Source organism: Marmota flaviventris, chromosome 10 (assembly GCF_047511675.1).
Source record: "Marmota flaviventris isolate mMarFla1 chromosome 10, mMarFla1.hap1, whole genome shotgun sequence".
In the NCBI taxonomy this organism is placed as follows: domain Eukaryota; kingdom Metazoa; phylum Chordata; class Mammalia; order Rodentia; family Sciuridae; genus Marmota; species Marmota flaviventris.
Window position 1 is genome coordinate 27,185,816 of NC_092507.1, and position 17,901 is coordinate 27,203,716.

The 17,901-nt window shown below is 39.5% G+C and overlaps 1 protein-coding gene and 1 pseudogene across 1 annotated transcript in view; one reads left to right on the forward strand and one right to left on the reverse strand.

The window, feature by feature from the left end:
* Thrap3 (thyroid hormone receptor associated protein 3) overlaps nucleotides 1-17,901 on the forward strand; it is a 52,644-nt gene that overhangs the window by 26,109 nt on the left and 8,634 nt on the right. The window contains exons 3-8 of the mRNA XM_027936990.3: nucleotides 6,041-6,207; nucleotides 11,118-12,020; nucleotides 13,521-14,225; nucleotides 15,571-15,743; nucleotides 16,369-16,480; nucleotides 17,566-17,650. Of these exons, the coding sequence (XP_027792791.2) occupies nucleotides 6,071-6,207; nucleotides 11,118-12,020; nucleotides 13,521-14,225; nucleotides 15,571-15,743; nucleotides 16,369-16,480; nucleotides 17,566-17,650 (2,115 nt within the window). The 5' untranslated portion in view covers nucleotides 6,041-6,070. The remainder of the gene's footprint in view (nucleotides 1-6,040; nucleotides 6,208-11,117; nucleotides 12,021-13,520; nucleotides 14,226-15,570; nucleotides 15,744-16,368; nucleotides 16,481-17,565; nucleotides 17,651-17,901) is intronic.
* On the reverse strand, nucleotides 3,369-3,469 carry LOC114094548 (U6 spliceosomal RNA; annotated as a pseudogene).

Sequence of the window (17,901 nt, forward strand, 5' to 3'; positions counted from 1 at the left end):
ACCAAAGTGCCAGGGAATCAATTTCCATTGTTTATTTGTCCAGGGCATTGTTTCCTTTTTGTAGTTGTAGATGGACAGCATGCCTTTATTTTATTTGTTTATTTTTACGAGGTGCTAAGGATCAAAGTGCTAAGCGCTGAGCTATAGCCCCACCCCCCCAGGGCATTCTTTACTGGTAAGCAGGTCCATCAGAGACCAGATTATATATTAGAAGAGTATTCAATTAATATATTCTGGATAAAGAGTAAGAGAAGCTGATTTTTTTATTTTCCTTGTGTTTTGTTTTGAGACAGGGTCTTTGTTACTCATGCTGTTCTCGAACTCCTGGGCTCAGGGGATCCTACTGCTTCAGCCTCCAGAGTAGCTGGGACTATAGATTAGCACCATTTGAGTTTTGAGCTTGATGTAATTCCATCAAGGCAGGTTGGCTGCATTGTTCTACTTGAAGAAATGATGAACACTGGCATTTCAGGGCAGTTCCAGCTTACTGCCTTTCCCCCAGTGTCAGCATAAGTATTCTGTGAACTCAGTGGAGCTGCATGCTAGATGCTACTTCCAGCTCTCTACCCCAGCCTGTCTCTGTCAGAAGCAGAGCAAAAATCAGGTGTTAGATCATATGTTAACTTTTAGGTTTTAATTCTGTGTCCAGATTGATAGCTTTCTTTAGATGATTGAATAGGTAAATCAGAGCTTTGGTGTTCTTGGTATTTTAAGGAGATTTTTTTTTCCCCTTTAATCTTTTCTTTGGTAGTACTGAGGATCAAACCCAGGGTCTCTCACATGCTAGGCAAGCTCTCTACCACTAAGAAACATCCAGAGATGCAAATTCTTATGCTTGTTTTCCCCTTTCATAATTTATTACTGACAACTTTGACATTTACTTATTTATTTAATGTCTTTATTTTTATGTGGTGATGAGGACTGAATCTAGGGCCTCACGCATGCAAGGCAAGTGCTCTACCACTGAGCTACAACCCTAACCAAATTTTGGCGTTTATAAACTTAGGTTTATAAACTTACACATTCCAGTATTTCAGCATATTTTATGTTGGTACATCTTAAATTAGGACTTATTTCTTTGATTCTGCAGATTTAACCCAGGGATGCTTTACCAATGAGCTGCATTCCCAGCTCTTTTTGAGACAGGAACTTATGTTTTCATCTTATGCTGAGAGTTTTGAATCTTTTTTTTTTTTTTTTAATATTTATTTTTTAGTTTTCGGCGGACACAACATCTTTGTATGTGGTGCTGAGTATCGAACCTGGGCCGCACGCATGCCAGGCGAGCGCGCTACCACTTGAGCCACATCCCCAGCCTGAGTTTTTAACTTTTTGTAAAGTTATTTCTTGGGGGAGGATTTCCATAGGTTATTTTTCTTTTAAAAAATTTTTTTGTAGTTGTTATTGTTTTGACCATTAGTTTCCTTTTAGATAAAGTATGATATTTGTTGATCCTGCCCTGTCTCTAATCTTAGATTATGTTTGGATCCTGGAACCCAAATTAAACAGATTAAATATTCCTGTGTAGTGCTTTATTGAATTAACATCTAGCATTTCTGTCATGAGACCTTTGGGTAAGAATTGGTAAATGACAGTTGTGCACAATGGTATGTGGCTGTAGTCCCAGCTACTTAGGAGTGAGGCAGGAAGAATGCTTGAGCATGCTAATACATTTTAATAACCCAAGAAAATAAGATAAAGCCATCTCTTGGTTTAATTGCTGCAGGCCACCAGTCATAAGATTATCTAATACTTAATTAGTTAGAATGTGGACAATGAAATGAGAGTTAACACCAAAAGAAATGTTCTGGTCATGCTCTTAAAGGTATACTAGATCTCGAAGAAATTTAGTATCCTCAGGAAGTTTGGCTTTAATGGGAATGAAAAAAGGAAAATACTCAGCAAAGCACTGTACAGATGTCACATTACAGCAGTAGAGCTGTTCAAGACACTTATGTGTACATACTCAAAAACTCTTCATGCCATAGGCATCAATCCTCTGTCCAACTCAATTTCCATATCCTTCCATGGAGTCATAGAGAGCTTTAAAGGATTTTTTTTGGCAGGCAGGGGAGGGGGTGCTGGGCTTTGAACCCAGAGGCACTTTACCACTGAGCTTCATCACTGGCCTTTTTTATTTTTTATTTTGAGACAGGGTCTCACTAAGTTGCTTAGGGCTTCTCTAAATTGCTGAGGCTGGCCTCAAACTTGTGATCTTTCTGCCTTAGCCTCCTGGGCTGCTGGGATTATAGTTATGCATCACAGACTTGATTTTTAAAAATATTTTTAGTTGTAGATGGACACAATTCCTTTATTTTACTTATTTTTATATGATTCTGAGGATCAAACCCAGTGCCTATTATGTGCTAGGTAAGCACCACTGAGCTACAACCCCAGCCCCCAGACTTGATTTTTAATTGATTTTATGTTTTAGGGAAGGGTTTTTTTTTTCTTTCTTTCTTGTTTGTTTTGTTATTGTTTATTTTGAGGATATAGTATATTTGTTTTATTTGTAAACAAAACAATTTTAATTAGATTTACTATTACAGTAAATTATATTTACATAAAAATAATAGAGACTGGAAATGCAGCTCAGAGGTAGAGCAGTTGCCTAGCATGTGAGACCCTGAGTTTGATCCCCACTGCTGTTAAAAAAAGAAAAATCACTTGAAACTTTTCTGAGGTCTTTTCGAATGTGAACCTAGTATTTTATTGGACTGAAAGATAGCTAGCTGTGTAGTTATATGTAGCTTGGCCTTTTTGGGTGGCAAAGGTTGGAACTCCCAAAGTAGCCTAATGAAAGGATCTTTTTGGCACTGCTTTTTCTGGGAACCCAACCCCCTACTAAATGATGATGTTGATAGTATCAGCTATGAGCATGTTTGTCACTTAGGTTTAATATATCTATAACTGTTGAGTTTGGCTGTGTTTGTATTTAAATGACAGCCTTTTCTTCATCTTAAAAGTAGTTTCTTAATTTTCTGAAATTAAGAAAATGTGTTAAAATACACATTTCATTTTCCACTAACTCCACCCCCCCACTTTTAAAGTGGTGTTGTCCACCTGTTGTTAGTTTTATTATTTCTTACCATTCTAAAATTAAAAACTGGACAAAGGTGTTAACTAGGCAGACAACCCAGAACTTATGACAGAATAAACTTCTATTCAGCAATGATGAACTTAAAAATTCCCAAAACATGCTGAAGGCCAATTAGAAAACAAAATGTAATTTTAATATTCTCATTGTAAGTGGTCACTTATACTTTCACCTTCCATCCCTGAATAATTTATTCCTATGTTTTTGCTTTGTTTTGTGACCCTACTGCCCCAAATTGACTCCAAATGGAAGTAACATTTTTTTTTCCCTTAAAAATATGGAACACTTTACAAATTTGTGTGCCATCCTTGCACAGGGACCGTCTTCTCTGTATCGTTCCAATTTTAGTATATGTGCTGCCGAAACGAGCCCTGGAAATAACTTTGACCTTGCTAGAGCACACAGCAGTCTGACCTTGGCAGGATTTAAGCCATAAGTTCTTGGTTCCCTCATCCAGCCGTCTTTTGTCACCCTTTATTTCTGGCTGTTTCTCAGCTCTCCTCTAAATTATGACTCTTAAGACTATGTTATTTCTTTTTCTTTTTTTCTTTTGGTGTGTGGTGCTGGGGACCGAACCTATTGCCTTGTGCATGCAAGGCAAGTGCTACCAACTGAGCTGTATCCCCAGCCCCCATGGTTACTTTGCCTATAAGCTGAAGCTGGCCTTTTCACCTTTTCAAATGTTCTTAAAATTGAAACCTAAAACATAAATATATTGCTTAGAAACAGATACCACCTTTCAGTGTTTATCTCTTACTTGCTGCCTTTACCAGATCGTAAACTCAGGGCAGAGACTTCATTCATCACTCAATAAATTTGTGAGAATATCTGCATGCCAGATATTTCTTTAGAGAGGTAGAATAATGCAATGGTTGAGAACACTGGCTTAAAATTGGGGTCTGCCTCAGAGTCAGAATGCTTGCCTAGCACATATGTGCAAGGTCCTGTGTTCAGTCATGAGCACTGGACTAAAGAAAAAAATAAGCCTGGCTTGGAGCCAGTTTGCAACTCTGCTGCTTAAAGCTGTGTGCTTTCAGGCAAGTCAGTTACCTTCTCCATGCCTCGGTATCTGTAAAATGGGATGTAATGTTGACCGTCTTGAGGATAAAATGAACAAATAAAAACATCATTTAAACATTTGCTATTCTGGACATTGGATTTACGGCGGTAATAAGAAAAGAGGGTTTCTACTATTAGAGAGCTCATGTCCTACTTGGTGTACAGACAGAATAACAAAAAGTAAACAAGATAGTTTCAAATGATGACTTTAGTGCTCTGAAGTAAAAACAAGATACTAGACTGCCCTAGGGATTGATTGGGTGGTCATGGAAGCGCTTAGATAACTTTGAGCAGAAATGTGAATAACAAAAAACTGGTAGGGGAAGGGGAAATATTTGTTGGTTATTATTATTCCTTCACAAACCTGGGGCAGCATCTTAAGGTGCTTATGTTTTACTAAGCAGTGAGTGGCTAGGCGTGATCTTATATAGACCCTGGAGTTTTGGTCGGGTTTAACTATCAGTTAGCTTAATGATTTTTTGCAGATTCTTTATTGCTGGTATTTGATAGACACATGATTGACGTAAATGTTTTTTGCTCCTGGAAAGGTGTCCAAGGTGCTGGTAGAAGGTGTTGGTATAAGGACCAAACCCACTGTTCACCTCTCAGGGCCTTTTAGATGCTTGTTCTTTCCTGAAGGAGAAGAAAATTACCCTGAGAGAAAGTTTACTTTGATGGTAGTGAAGGAGCTATAAGAAAGTAATGGTCCTTCACTTTATAAATTATTGTAGTTTATTTATGGATTAGTAGTATGAATCTTACAGGGTGGAAGATTGTGCTATTGTAGTATTAGAATATTTGAGGGCTGGGGTTGTGGCTCAGTGGTAGAACGCTTGCCTAGCTTGCGAGGCCCTGGGTTCGATCCTCTGCACCACATAAAATAACTACAACTAAAAAAAAAATATATTAGAAAAAGAGTATTGTGTCCAACTACAACTAAGAAATAAATATTTTAAAAAAGAATATTTGCGAATACTCTTAATCTGTGAACGTGTTCTTTGAAAATAAGTATTAAAGATGTGGTTGGGTTGGGACTGTGACTCAGTGGTAGAGCACTTGCCTAGCATGTGTGAGGCACTGGGTTCGAACCTCAGCACCACATAAATAAATAAAGGTATTGTGTACATCTACAACTAAAAAAAAAATTTGGGGGGGGGGTGGTGGTGGCTGGGGATTGAACCAGGATGGTGTGCCATGCAGGGCAAGCACTCTACCAACTGAGTTGTATCCCAGCCCCTAAAAAATGCATTAAAAAAAAAAAAAGATATGGTACATAACTTTGTGAGCTATATGCAATTTAAGGAGGAAGAGATATGGTCAGATGTACTACATACTCTTTAGTAAAGATGTAATTGCATAGGTTTTCTTCTCTTGGTACTGGGTAGCCTGTCTCAGGTCATCTCATTACTTTTACTAATAGCTGACTTAGTCCTCAACATGTATCATCTGTATAGTGAGAAAATAACGCACTAAATCATATATAGTGAGAAAAGATCGCACTAAATCACTGATAGCTTTCCTTCATCCTTGTCAGTTTTTCTTAGTGCTACCCAGTTAAGGTGATATGTGGAGTTTTCATTTGCTTCTGTGATTTAGTATATTTAGAGTTTGTCCTACTTAGAAATCCCCTTTACTTCCATCAGGGCTGGGATCAAACACAGGTCCTTGCACATGTTAGACAAGAGCTCTTCCACTGAGCTCCAGTTCCAGCCCCTGTCCTCTAGAAATTCCTTTTGATGAAAGAACAAAGAATGAGTCTTCTAAATTGACCATTTCATTGTTTTTTTTTTTTTTTTTAATGTTTTTAAATGTCCAGCGAGGTTAAAGTTTGCAGAGAATCTCATATATTTGGATTTTTTTTTTTTTTTTTTTTTTAAATATTAGGTGGAGTTGAAAAGTTGACCCTCTTCAGAGATGTCAAAAACAAACAAATCCAAGTCTGGATCTCGTTCTTCTCGATCAAGATCTGCATCGAGATCTCGATCTCGTTCATTTTCGAAGTCTCGATCCCGAAGCCGATCTGTGTCTCGTTCAAGGAAGCGCAGACTGAGGTAAGGGGGTGTGGTGTGGTTTTGTACATTGAGATGATCATTGTGTCAGTCACTGTGGGTTTTGAAGCACTTTTGTTAGAATTTCTGTGTCAAGTGGGGGGTTGGGTGGAGCGTGAGGGGGTGGAGAGGATGGAGAGAGGGTCTGTAAGATACTCCAGGCCTCCTCAAACTCTGCAAATTCAAATCGGCTCTTATTGCCAGGCTGTTTGCTTAATTCCTGCTCTTTGCCAGCACACGTTATTTCCCCTCTACTTAGGAAGAAGAGATTTTATTTTTATCTGAGCAGCTTGCTTTAAATCTCTACACCTGATTACTTTTCACTAAAGTATTTTTGAAAGCCTTAGACCACAATTTATTTGCATCATCAGTGAAGAAAGGATAGCTAAGAGAATAATATAAACAACATAGCAAGTAGGAGAAGCTTTAACTACTAAAATAATTAAGTTCTTAGAAATTTACCATTTCTATGTACCTAATGTGCCAATTACTAATGAGCTGTGTCTATTCAATAAAACACATTTTAAAACTATCTGAAAATTAGTTTTTGAATTATCAATATTTTTGATTCAATCAGCTTTCAATAGACTTTCCTATTTCAGTTGTGTTTTGAAGTAGTAGGATGCCAGACTTCATCATCTTTCCTCTTTCATTGATGTCTTGTGAGTCAGGTTTCTCATTCATTAAAAGTGTTTTTTTTAACAATGTGGGTAGATAAAAAGCCTTTTAGTGTATACAGTTTGTATATGGGAGTTGGGAAATATTGATGTATTTAAATAGTAATGGGATCTTTACACAACTTCATTCTTTTGTCAAAATTGCACTAGCAAGGAGATAATTTTGTCAGTTTTGCTGCTTGGAACCTCTGCTGTTTATTTCAGAGGAGTATCTAGAATTCTTTTCTTAGGAAAAAAAATATAATGAAGTTTAAAACAAATCTCAGGAAAAGTCAGTAACTTAGCTTTTCTCTTGGTGGTTTCTGTAGTTCTACAGTAGTATTCTAAAGAATCTGTTAAACACATGGTTGGTGGGGTGTTTTTTTCCTTCTGACTCAAACAAGTTAAGTCTTAAATGAGATCTGAGAAACCAGACCAAACATAAATTTCAGGCCAGAGACTGAACAAAAGTAGGTGTGCATAAATACTGAAAGGGAAATCCACTAAATATATATTTATCTGCCTCAGGAAGTTGCTGTCAAGGAACTGAGCAGACTCCTCGTAACTCTTGCGTTGCACCCAGTCTTTTGATTTAGGCAGCTAAAATTTCACTTTCAGCTCATTTGGTTTTCTGAAAGACAATATTTTAAATTTTAATCTAGTAAATGGAAGTTAAATAATTGGTTCCAAACCAAGAGGTGTACAGCCAAAACTGAGAGACAAAATTGAATTGATAAACCAAATTTAAAAGTGCCAACAAATGGAATCTTGGGAAGATATTTTCTCCTGGTTCTATGGATCGTTTGGTGTGGTCATTGACTCAGCAAATGAAGGAAAAATATCTTCAGCAGTCTGTGCTGGGTTAGGTCTAGAGCCACTTTATGTGCTTTCCTATACCTAGAATATGGTTATTCTGGAAGAATTTCTCCACAGAAAGCATGCTCTTGTACTTGGTTCTAGTCTGACTTCTCTGTTTTTTAGAAACAGATGAGTTTGCCACTTTGCTCAATTTTTATTTCTGGCTTATCTGTTTCATGGGTTTTTCTTTTGTTTTCCCTCCCCTACAAGGAAAGTTATCTATCCAGAGAGTTTGAGAAACAGTGCTTTTAAATTAACTAACTGCTGAGTTCTACAGAATTGGAGAAAATTGATTATTTCCTTGTATTTCACAGACTGTATCCTTTTCAGTGACTACTCTTATATAACTTCATTTGCAATCTGCAGAGACGCATATTCCTGCATCTGTGCAATGACCGCGGGTTTTGGATGCAGTATGCCACAGGGCCTCATTAGTAATTTCTAACAGAAGCAGCAGTAGCCTGAGGATGGGACATGAAATAGACCCTTCTTAGTGCTGGTGGTGGATCACCTCCCTCAAGCATAGTCATTTAATCCATCACACTCAGTTTCATAGCCTGCATCTGCCTCTCCCTTCTTTTTCTTATATTGTTACTGTTTCTGAATGAAAATGTGGAAGGTAAGTTTTTTGTTTTTTGGTTTTATACTTAAGTAGCAACCATTAACAGCAAAGTAAGATGCCTCTTTGCCACTTGCTGTTCTTCTTCATGGGGTAGATTAAAAAAAAAAAAAAAAAGAGCATAGTAGGTAATAAATACCAAGAACCCAGTCCTTCTTTATTGTCTTTAGAATAAATTGAATGTAAATTTATTCTTAAAAGTACTGTTTTGTTTATGGATTTAACTTTTGTTAAATCCCAATGTGGGGGAGAAAACAACACCTGGCACATTGCTAAACAGTTGTAGTGGTTCCCCTTATCCATATGGGATGTGTTGCACAATCCAGTGGATGCCTGATGCTGAGGACAGTACTATACCCTATACATAATACTGGGTTTTTTCTTTCTTTTTTGAGGGGGTGAGGGGGAGAGTATTGTACTGGGGATTGAACTCAGGGGCACTTAACCACTGAGCCACATCCTCAGCCATATTTTGTATTTTATTTAGAGACAGGGTCTCTCTGAGTTGCTTAGTGCCTCACTTTTGCTGAGGCTCTTTGAGCTGGTGATCCTCCTGGAGCCTCCCAAACTGCTGGAATTACAGTGTACACCAGCACACCTGGCTATACTGTTTGTTGGTTTGTTTCTCTTGTACACACATATCTGTGATACAGTTTAACTTAAAAAATTAAGCACAGTAGGAGATTAATAATAGATAATAATAAAATAGAACAGTTATAATAATATTCTGTGATAAAAAGATGAAAAATTTTAAAATGGTTTCTTTCTGGAATTTACACCCCCCCTACCCCCCTGCCCGTACTTTTTGACACTAGGAATTAAATCCAGGGGGCACTCAACCACTGAGCCACATCCCCAGCTCCCGTTTTATTTTTTGTTTTGAGACAGGTTCTTACTAAGTTGCTGAAGATGCTTTGAATTTGTGGTTCTCCTGTCTCCACTTCCTGAGCTGCTGGGATTACAGGCATGCACCACCATGTCCGGCACCATTTAATATTTTTTTTGACTGAGGTCACTAAAACCTCAGAAAGCAAGGCCATGGTATAAAGGAGAGCTACTGTATTTTAAAAGGCAAATAGGACTGGGGATATAGCTCAGTTGGTAGAGTGCTTGTCTTGCATGCATAAGGTCCTGGGTTCAATCCCCAGCACCACAAATAAAAAGAGGCAAACTCATGGCTGTGGATGTAGTTCAATGTTAGAGTCCTCATCTGCCATGCTTATGGGTTCAGTCCTTAGTGACATGCTATGAGAAGACCTGCTGATTAAGTAAATAGTTCTTTATATTTAAATAAAACTTTTTTTAAATTTTTGCTAAGAGATTTTGGTAAATATTTAGCTAACTGCTTAGGAGTAGTGGTTAATATTAATATCAATATCATAATTTATAGAACAGTTGGTATCTAAGAATCCAGTGTATTTTTACACCAACAGACCGTTTTTTTGGCTTTTTGATAGAGGGAAAAGGCTCTCCTGGTCATTGAAGTGCTTAGCATTCATGAACCTTGTGTTTACAAAGTTAGATTATTGCTGAATCACAGTGGTTCTGGAGTGTACCTTTGCTATGCTAGAGTTCTGTATTGTTAAATGAAAACATACACTAGCCTTCAAACTGAGTTGAAAGATGTGCACACTGGGAGGAGGGCTATTTTAGTAGTTTCTTGGGTTTAACTTCATGTATACCTGCATGCCTTATGGTGAGATAGTGCCCCCTTGTGGCACCTCTGTAAGATCGTGTAGCTCAACCACTGCAGTTTGACCTAAATAGACAATTTCTAGTCCTTTATACAAAATCAGTATTCGCTTTGTGAATCTGACTTCAGTAAATTAAGCTTTGAACTGATATATATGTTCTCCAGGTGTTCTTTGGTGTTGACCTGTTGTAACTGTACCTTTTACAGTTCTAGTGAGATTATACAATTCTTAGTGAGATCTAAATAATTTGCCCTACAGAGAGATGGAGGGTGAAGAGGATAGGAGTAGAGTACTGTAACCTTAAGGAGCCAGAGGGCCTGAGTAGTTTACCTGTCTAGGTCCCGGAGCCCATGGTTCTTCCTCCTCTTCTATGACCCAGGGACCTGTTAAATTCCCTGTGCCTATGAAAAAATAAGGCAAAGGCACTCTAATAAACTCTAAAGTTATATGCTAAAATGGTCTTTAGTTTACTACATTAGGAAATTTTTGATATTCCTTTCATGGTAGAAATGCATTTCCATTTAAAATATTAATGAGGGGCTGGGGATGTGGCTCAGGTGGTAGCGCGCTAGCGTGGCATGCGTGCGGCCCGGGTTCGATCCTCAGCACCACATACAAACAAAGATGTTGTGTCCGCCGATAACTAAAAAATAAATATTAAAATTCTCTCTTCTCTCTTCTCTCTCTCTCTCTCTCTCTCTCTCTCTCTCTCTCCTCTCTCAAAAAAATATTATTAAATATTAATGAAATAATCTCAGTATCTGGTAATTTGTTAAAATGACTCTTGTCTATTTTTAATGGGCCATAGGAATGAAATATTTAAGTTTGCACTCTTGCTTTGACAAAACTGAAAAATGACACAGATTTCAGAGTGTTATCTTTATTAGTTTCTTTTTTTTAATAAAAATTCTGTCAAAAATTCAAACATCGGGCTGGGGTTGTGGTTCAATGGCAGAGTGCTTGCCTAGCATGTGTGAGGCGCTGGGTTTGATTCTCGGCACCGCATATAAATAGATAGATAAAATAAAGGCCTGTTGACAATTAAAAAAAAAATTCAAACATTTTCCCCTTTCCCTTCCCCTGCAGTTCTAGGTCTCGTTCCAGATCATACTCTCCAGCCCATAACAGAGAAAGAAATCACCCCAGAGTGTACCAGAATCGGGATTTCCGAGGTCACAACAGAGGCTACAGGAGACCCTATTATTTCCGTGGGCGCAACAGAGGCTTCTATCCATGGGGCCAGTATAACCGTGGAGGCTATGGAAACTACCGCTCCAACTGGCAGAACTACCGGCAAGCATACAGTCCTCGTCGGGGCCGTTCCCGATCCCGGTCCCCAAAGAGAAGGTCCCCGTCACCGAGGTCCAGGAGCCATTCTAGGAACTCTGATAAGTCTTCTTCTGACAGGTCAAGGCGCTCTTCATCCTCTCGTTCTTCCTCCAACCATAGCCGTGTTGAGTCCTCTAAGCGCAAGTCTACAAAGGAGAAAAAGTCCTCTTCCAAGGACAGCCGGCCATCTCAGGCCACTGGGGATAACCAGGGAGATGAGGCCAAGGAGCAGTCGTTCTCTGGAAGCACCTCTCAAGATGCAAAAGCATCCGAGAGCTCAAAGCCGTGGCCAGATGCCACCACCTATAGCACTGGTTCTGCATCACGGGCCTCAGTTTCTGACCTGAGTCCCAGGGAGCGAAGCCCAGCTCTCAAAAGCCCTCTCCAGTCTGTGGTGGTGAGACGGCGGTCACCCCGTCCCAGTCCTGTGCCAAAACCTAGTCCTCCGCTTTCCAACACATCTCAGATGGGCTCAACTCTGCCAAGTGGTGCTGGGTATCAGTCTGGGACACACCAAGGTCAGTTCGACCATGGTTCTGGGTCTTTGAGTCCATCCAAAAAGAGCCCTGTGGGTAAGAGTCCTCCGGCCACTGGCTCCACATACGGCTCGTCTCAGAAGGAGGAGAGCGCTGCTTCAGGAGGAGCAGCCTATACCAAGAGGCAAGTATCTCATTTCTCCTGTCTGGTTGTGCTTTATCTCACCAGCTGGCAGCTAGTTGTAATGTGATGTAAGTTAGAGCTTTGATTAACAGTAATAAGGTAATCCCCATTTCTTCAGCTTTTCATTAGCAGACATTAAAAGCATCACCCAAGGAAACCTTTAGCTTAACTCCAGCTTTCCTACCTTCCTGAATTTGTATTGCAGCATAAAGTTTCTTTAGACTACTCTACAATGGTGTTTTCACATTTAAAATTTGCCTTGGATTCTACCAATGTAAGCCAGAGATCAGTAGAGATTTGTGGGTCAGCTACCAAAAAAATATGGTCTTTGCCAACATGAATGGCCATTGGAGCTGTTAGACCTCTAGGACCCACCATCTGCTGTGTTCGATCTGCATCAGCCCATCACGGTGAAGAGCCACACACCCTCTGCCTGAGGAGACTGGGCAGAAGGGGAGAGCCCAAGGCTTAGTCCAGGAAGGCCTTGTTTTAAAACTACAAGGTGGGTGTATGTCCCAATAGAAGCCAACCAGGCTGCGTGTTAGGAGAGGACGTGACAGTGCTTTCATCTTTCTACCCTGGGGCACACGGTGAGTTGGACCATGAATCTTTGTTTGTGTGGTTGGATGGATTGGGATGGCAGAGAGGTTACAGGGAAGCTGCATTGGGACCAGGTTGTGTTTAGGAGGACTTAATCAGCAAGAAGTTCCCTTTCTCTTTTTAGCATTTTCTTTGAGTCCCCTGCAGTCCCCTCAGTTTTTTGTCATAATAATGTAACTGTTACTTGATTATACTTTCTCCATTAATAGTACAGATGAGATGTTCAGTGTTCAGAGTCTGTACTTTATGCCTTCAGTAATTCTGCTTTAAAGTATAAGTTTTATTCCTTGCCAGGACTGAATCTCATTAGAAGATTTGAGCTTGGGCTCTGCTTTTCTGTAAGAAGGAGAATAATGATTTTTGCCACTGCCAACCCTCTTCCCCATTAACAAGTATTTTGTTTTTATTTTTGTTCACAGTATATTTCATATTTAGATCTTCTAGGTGACTTGAAGCAAATTTGAAGTCTCTCTTTGAGACTTGTATTTCCAAATGTGAGTTGTATAAAAGCAAAACAGTCCAAGGTTGAGCTATATGTTAACTTTGCTGAAAGCAGATTTTAAATGACTGAGTGAAAGTTGGGTAAGACACTAGTTTTTTTCCCCTAGACTACATTACAGGTAAGTGAATTTTTGTTTTTCAGTATCCTAAAAATAACTTTTGCCATTCTCTTTTTGGTTGTGAGACACAACTCCATTGACTCTTAAAATGCCAAGTTTATGGATCTGTAAAGGGCTGTTTTTCAGAAATCATTAGAAATTATAAAGATAACTGGTAATGCTGGAATCTACAAGCTATGTTTACTCAGAAAATCAAAACTCAAAGAACATGGATATGTGCTGCTGTAGAGAAGGGTGCTCAAGAGCCTTTTGTGTGTCTCCCTTGTGTCTTTATAACTAGGTATCTGGAAGAGCAGAAGACAGAGAATGGGAAAGATAAGGAGCAGAAACAAACAAATAGTGATAAAGAGAAAGTGAAAGAGAAAGGGAGCTTCTCTGATGTGGATACAAAGATGAAATCTGATCCATTTGCTCCCAAGACTGATACTGAGAAGCCCTTTCGCAGCAGCCAGTCGCCCAAAAGGTATAAGCTCCGTGATGACTTTGAGAAGAAGATAGCTGACTTCCACAAGGAGGAGATGGATGACCAAGATAAGGACAAAACTAAGGGAAGGAAGGAATCTGAGTTTGATGATGAACCCAAATTTATGTCTAAAGTCATAGCAGGTGCAAGCAAAAACCAAGAGGAAGAGAAGTCTGGCAAGTGGGAAGGCCTGGTATATGCACCTGGAGGGAAGGAAAAGCAGAGGAAAGCAGAGGAATTGGAGGAGGAACCCTTCACAGAGAGATCCAAAAAGGAGGAGCGTGGAGGGGCCAAGAGAAATGAAAGTGGGCACAGGGGGTTTGTGCCTGAGAAGAATTTCAGAGTGACTGCTTATAAGGCAGTCCAGGAGAAAAGTTCATCACCTCCCCCAAGGAAGACCTCCGAGGGCCGTGACAAGCTGGGAGCCAAAGGAGACTTTTCCTCAGGGAAGTCTTCCTTTTCCATAACTCGGGAGGCCCAGGTCAATGTTCGGATGGACTCTTTTGATGAGGACCTTGCGCGGTGAGATGTACTCATTGTTTATCCTCTGGGCTCTAGTGTCCTAAATGGTATCTCCTAAGCCCCCCGCCCTCCTTCCTGAGTACAGACTCTTGTATGTCCCCATGTAGTTCAAATGACAGTGCTGACAGCCTCATGACTGCCTGTCACTGGTGTGTGTGTCACTGAATGATTATGTGGTTAGGGGCAGCATTACTGAGGTGGAAAGATAATCTTCGGTCTCTAGTGACTCTCTCTCTCTCTCTCTCTCTCTCTCTCTCTATATATATATATATATATATTTATTTATTTATTTATTTATTTATTTATAGTTATAGATGACACAATACCTTTATTTTATTCATTTATTTTTATGTGGTGCTGAGGATCCAACCCAGTGCTTCACACATGCTAGGCAAGCGCTCTACCACCTAACATCAATCCTAGCCCCTAGTGACTGGTATTCTTGGTCGCTAGGTTCCCTATGCTTTTTTCTTTTGCTCTCTGTGTATCACCCCTTGGCAAGCTGTTCCCTCCATCCTGTTTTTGATGTCTGTTGCCTATGAAGCACCCAGGATTTACTTTTTCACTTCAGTTGAGTCACCAAAGTCTATAAGCCCCCTACCATCAAATAGCATATAGACAGTTCAGAGTTGAAGAGGCAGGGGCTGAACTTCAGGACACTGGTGAGGCCCAAGCTGGCTGTTGTAACCTGATCTAATCTCCCCAACAAGGTAGAAACTTGCTTGTGTAGCATTCCAGCCACTTACCACTACTATAGGTTTTCTTACACACCTCACTGACTGGCCTTGGCTCACTAAACTAGTTCATCTTTTAACAATCTTCTAGTTTGTTGTGTGTCAAAACCAACAGTTATACGCCCCCTCCAAAACAGGATCATTGAACTTTAATATATCATACCACTTGAAGATTCCCAATGCCGAGAGGAAAGAGGAAATACCTTGGATACCCTTTTCAATAGTTATAGTGTGTTGAAGTTACTTTGAATTTGGGTAGATAAAGAGAATTTTGTGGAGCCAAGTACAGTTGCACACACCTGTAATCCTGGGTGTTTGGGAGACTGAGGCAGGAGGATCATAAACTTTAAGACAAAGCCAGTCTCAGTGGTGAGGCACTAATCAACTCAGACCCTGTCTCTAAATAAAATACCAAATAGGGCTGAGGATGTGGGTTTAGATGCCCCTGAGTTCAATCCCTGGTACCCCCCCCAAAAAAAAACAAACAAAAAAAAACTTAGTAAAGTGCCCCTGGGTTCAAACTCTAGTACCCCCCCAAAAGCATATTTTTATGTTTTAAATGTTTTGACTTTATGTCTTGTTACTTGAATCTCCCTGTATTTCTTTTTCAGACCCAGTGGCTTATTGGCTCAGGAACGCAAGCTTTGTCGAGATCTAGTCCATAGCAACAAAAAGGAACAGGAATTTCGTTCCATTTTCCAGCACATACAGTCAGCTCAGTCTCAGCGTAGCCCCTCAGAATTATTTGCCCAGCACATAGTGACCATTGTTCACCATGTTAAAGGTGAGTTGAGACCCCATTTTCATGTTGACTTCTTCTGTAGTATGAAGGATGAAAGTTTGCAAATAAAGGAACCTTTGGACTCTTTATCTCACTTAGAGGTTTGGGCTGGCTTAAAGAAAATTATACCAGGAAGTAGTTTTTGTTTTATTATAGAGACGAATATTTTGAAATACTAGCAATCTGTGATCATGATAATAGATAAAATCCTTAACGTGAAGTTTAAATGTTTTGAAACTTTAGAATGATAGGGAAAAATGTCTTTTCCGGTGGTCTTTTGCAGATCTTGTGCAAATTTCTTCCCCCCAATTATTCTGTCGTCCCTTGGGCAAATAGAGGTGGGCTGGTCAGGTAGTGACCAAGAGAAGTAATATTGAAACTGGGTTGGGCTAGTTATAGGCTTCATCTGAAATATTGGTCCTGTGCTTAAAGGGACATCAGATCCTGGTTTTCTTTGTTGGTTTTTTCCCAGTATATGTGTGTGCTCAGCATTGGATTGTGTCTGGACCAGCCATTTTTCCTTCCTCTTTTCAGTGTGTTATACACTACTTGGGTGCAGGTTTGTGCAAGATTTGAACATTGTATCTACCCTTGGTAGCATAACACTCATTTCTTTGAATCTCAACAGAGCATCACTTTGGGTCTTCTGGAATGACATTGCATGAACGCTTTACTAAATACCTAAAGAGAGGAACTGAACAGGAAGCTGCTAAAAACAAGAAAAGCCCAGAGATACACAGGTAAAGACCTCAGTCTTAGCCTAGAGGTTAAAATAAAGAACTTCTCTTTAGATGATAAATTTGTCTTGTTAAATTCTGCTCCTAATGCACCTTTAATGTAAAATTTAGGGTAGCATACTCCAGTCTGTAGGATAGCCATGGGCATTTATATTTGAGAATGATAGAGGCATGCTCTAAGGGTTATAGTCTTTTGCTTTGGGCCCATGGAAAACAGCTCTTTTTTTTTTTTTTTTAATACTTATTTTTTAGTTATAGTTCGACACAATACCTTTATTTTGTTTACTTATTTCTATTTGGTGCTGAGGATTGAACCCAGGTCCTTGCATGTGCTAGGCAAGCGCTCCACTGCTGAGCCACAACCCCAGCCCTGGAAAACAGCTCTTTTGATAAAAGTGAACTCCTGTGTTTTGGGGAGCTGGCAGGTGGTAACCCAAGATTACTATGATGATTGTGGTGTTAGTACTAGTTTTTTGTTTGTTTTTGTTTAAGCAAATACATGTATTTACCTATTGATTCTTTTGGAAAAATAAGCTCAGCTGGTTGAAAGAAGTCCCATTTGGTTGTGGGAATCTGTTCAGCAAATAGAGACTTTGTTTGGAAACAAAGTCAGCCTTATCTGTAATTCTTCTGGTAGACAATTCAGTAGTTAGGAGGACCACATTTGTACAATAGTCTTATATTTTGGATCATGAAAACTACTTTTTAAGGTTAGCACAGGTGGTTTGTAGATGAGATTATAGGGAAGGCTACAGATGAGTCTGCCTTCTATACTGTCACACTACTGGGAGAGAAGAAGAAAGTTGATTTCTTAAAGAGTTTTACTTGAAACTTTATGGATCTGTGCTTATACCTCCCTATGGAAGAATATAAAGAACACAGTGGGGCTTGGATGTGGCTCAGTTGTAAAGTGCACCGTGCTCTGAGTTCAATCCCCAGAACCCTCACCAGCACATGCACAAATACATATGTAAGTTATGAAACAATAATACAGAGGAATGTCTGTGAATCCATTGTCCAATTTAGGAACTAGATTATCAGTACTATATTTGCACTATAGTGTACTGTTTTTGTGTTTTCAATTTTAGGAGGATAGACATTTCCCCCAGTACATTCAGAAAACATGGTTTGGCTCATGACGAAATGAAAAGTCCCCGGGAACCTGGCTACAAGGTGAACTGTTGCTTTGATCAGTAATTCCAACAAAATGAGTGCGTTGGGCATGAACTTGACAGAAATGTGTTTGTTTAAATTACTCTCTACTTAAGTTTGTGTTTTTCTTTTAAGGATGGGCATAATTCTAAAAATGAACTACAAAGGGTTAATTTTTATTAAATATATCAACAACCTTTGTGAAGTGGTTAGAATATGGTAAATGACCCCAGAGTCTGTTGAGGTGAGCTTGAGAAAAAAAAGAGAGGCGT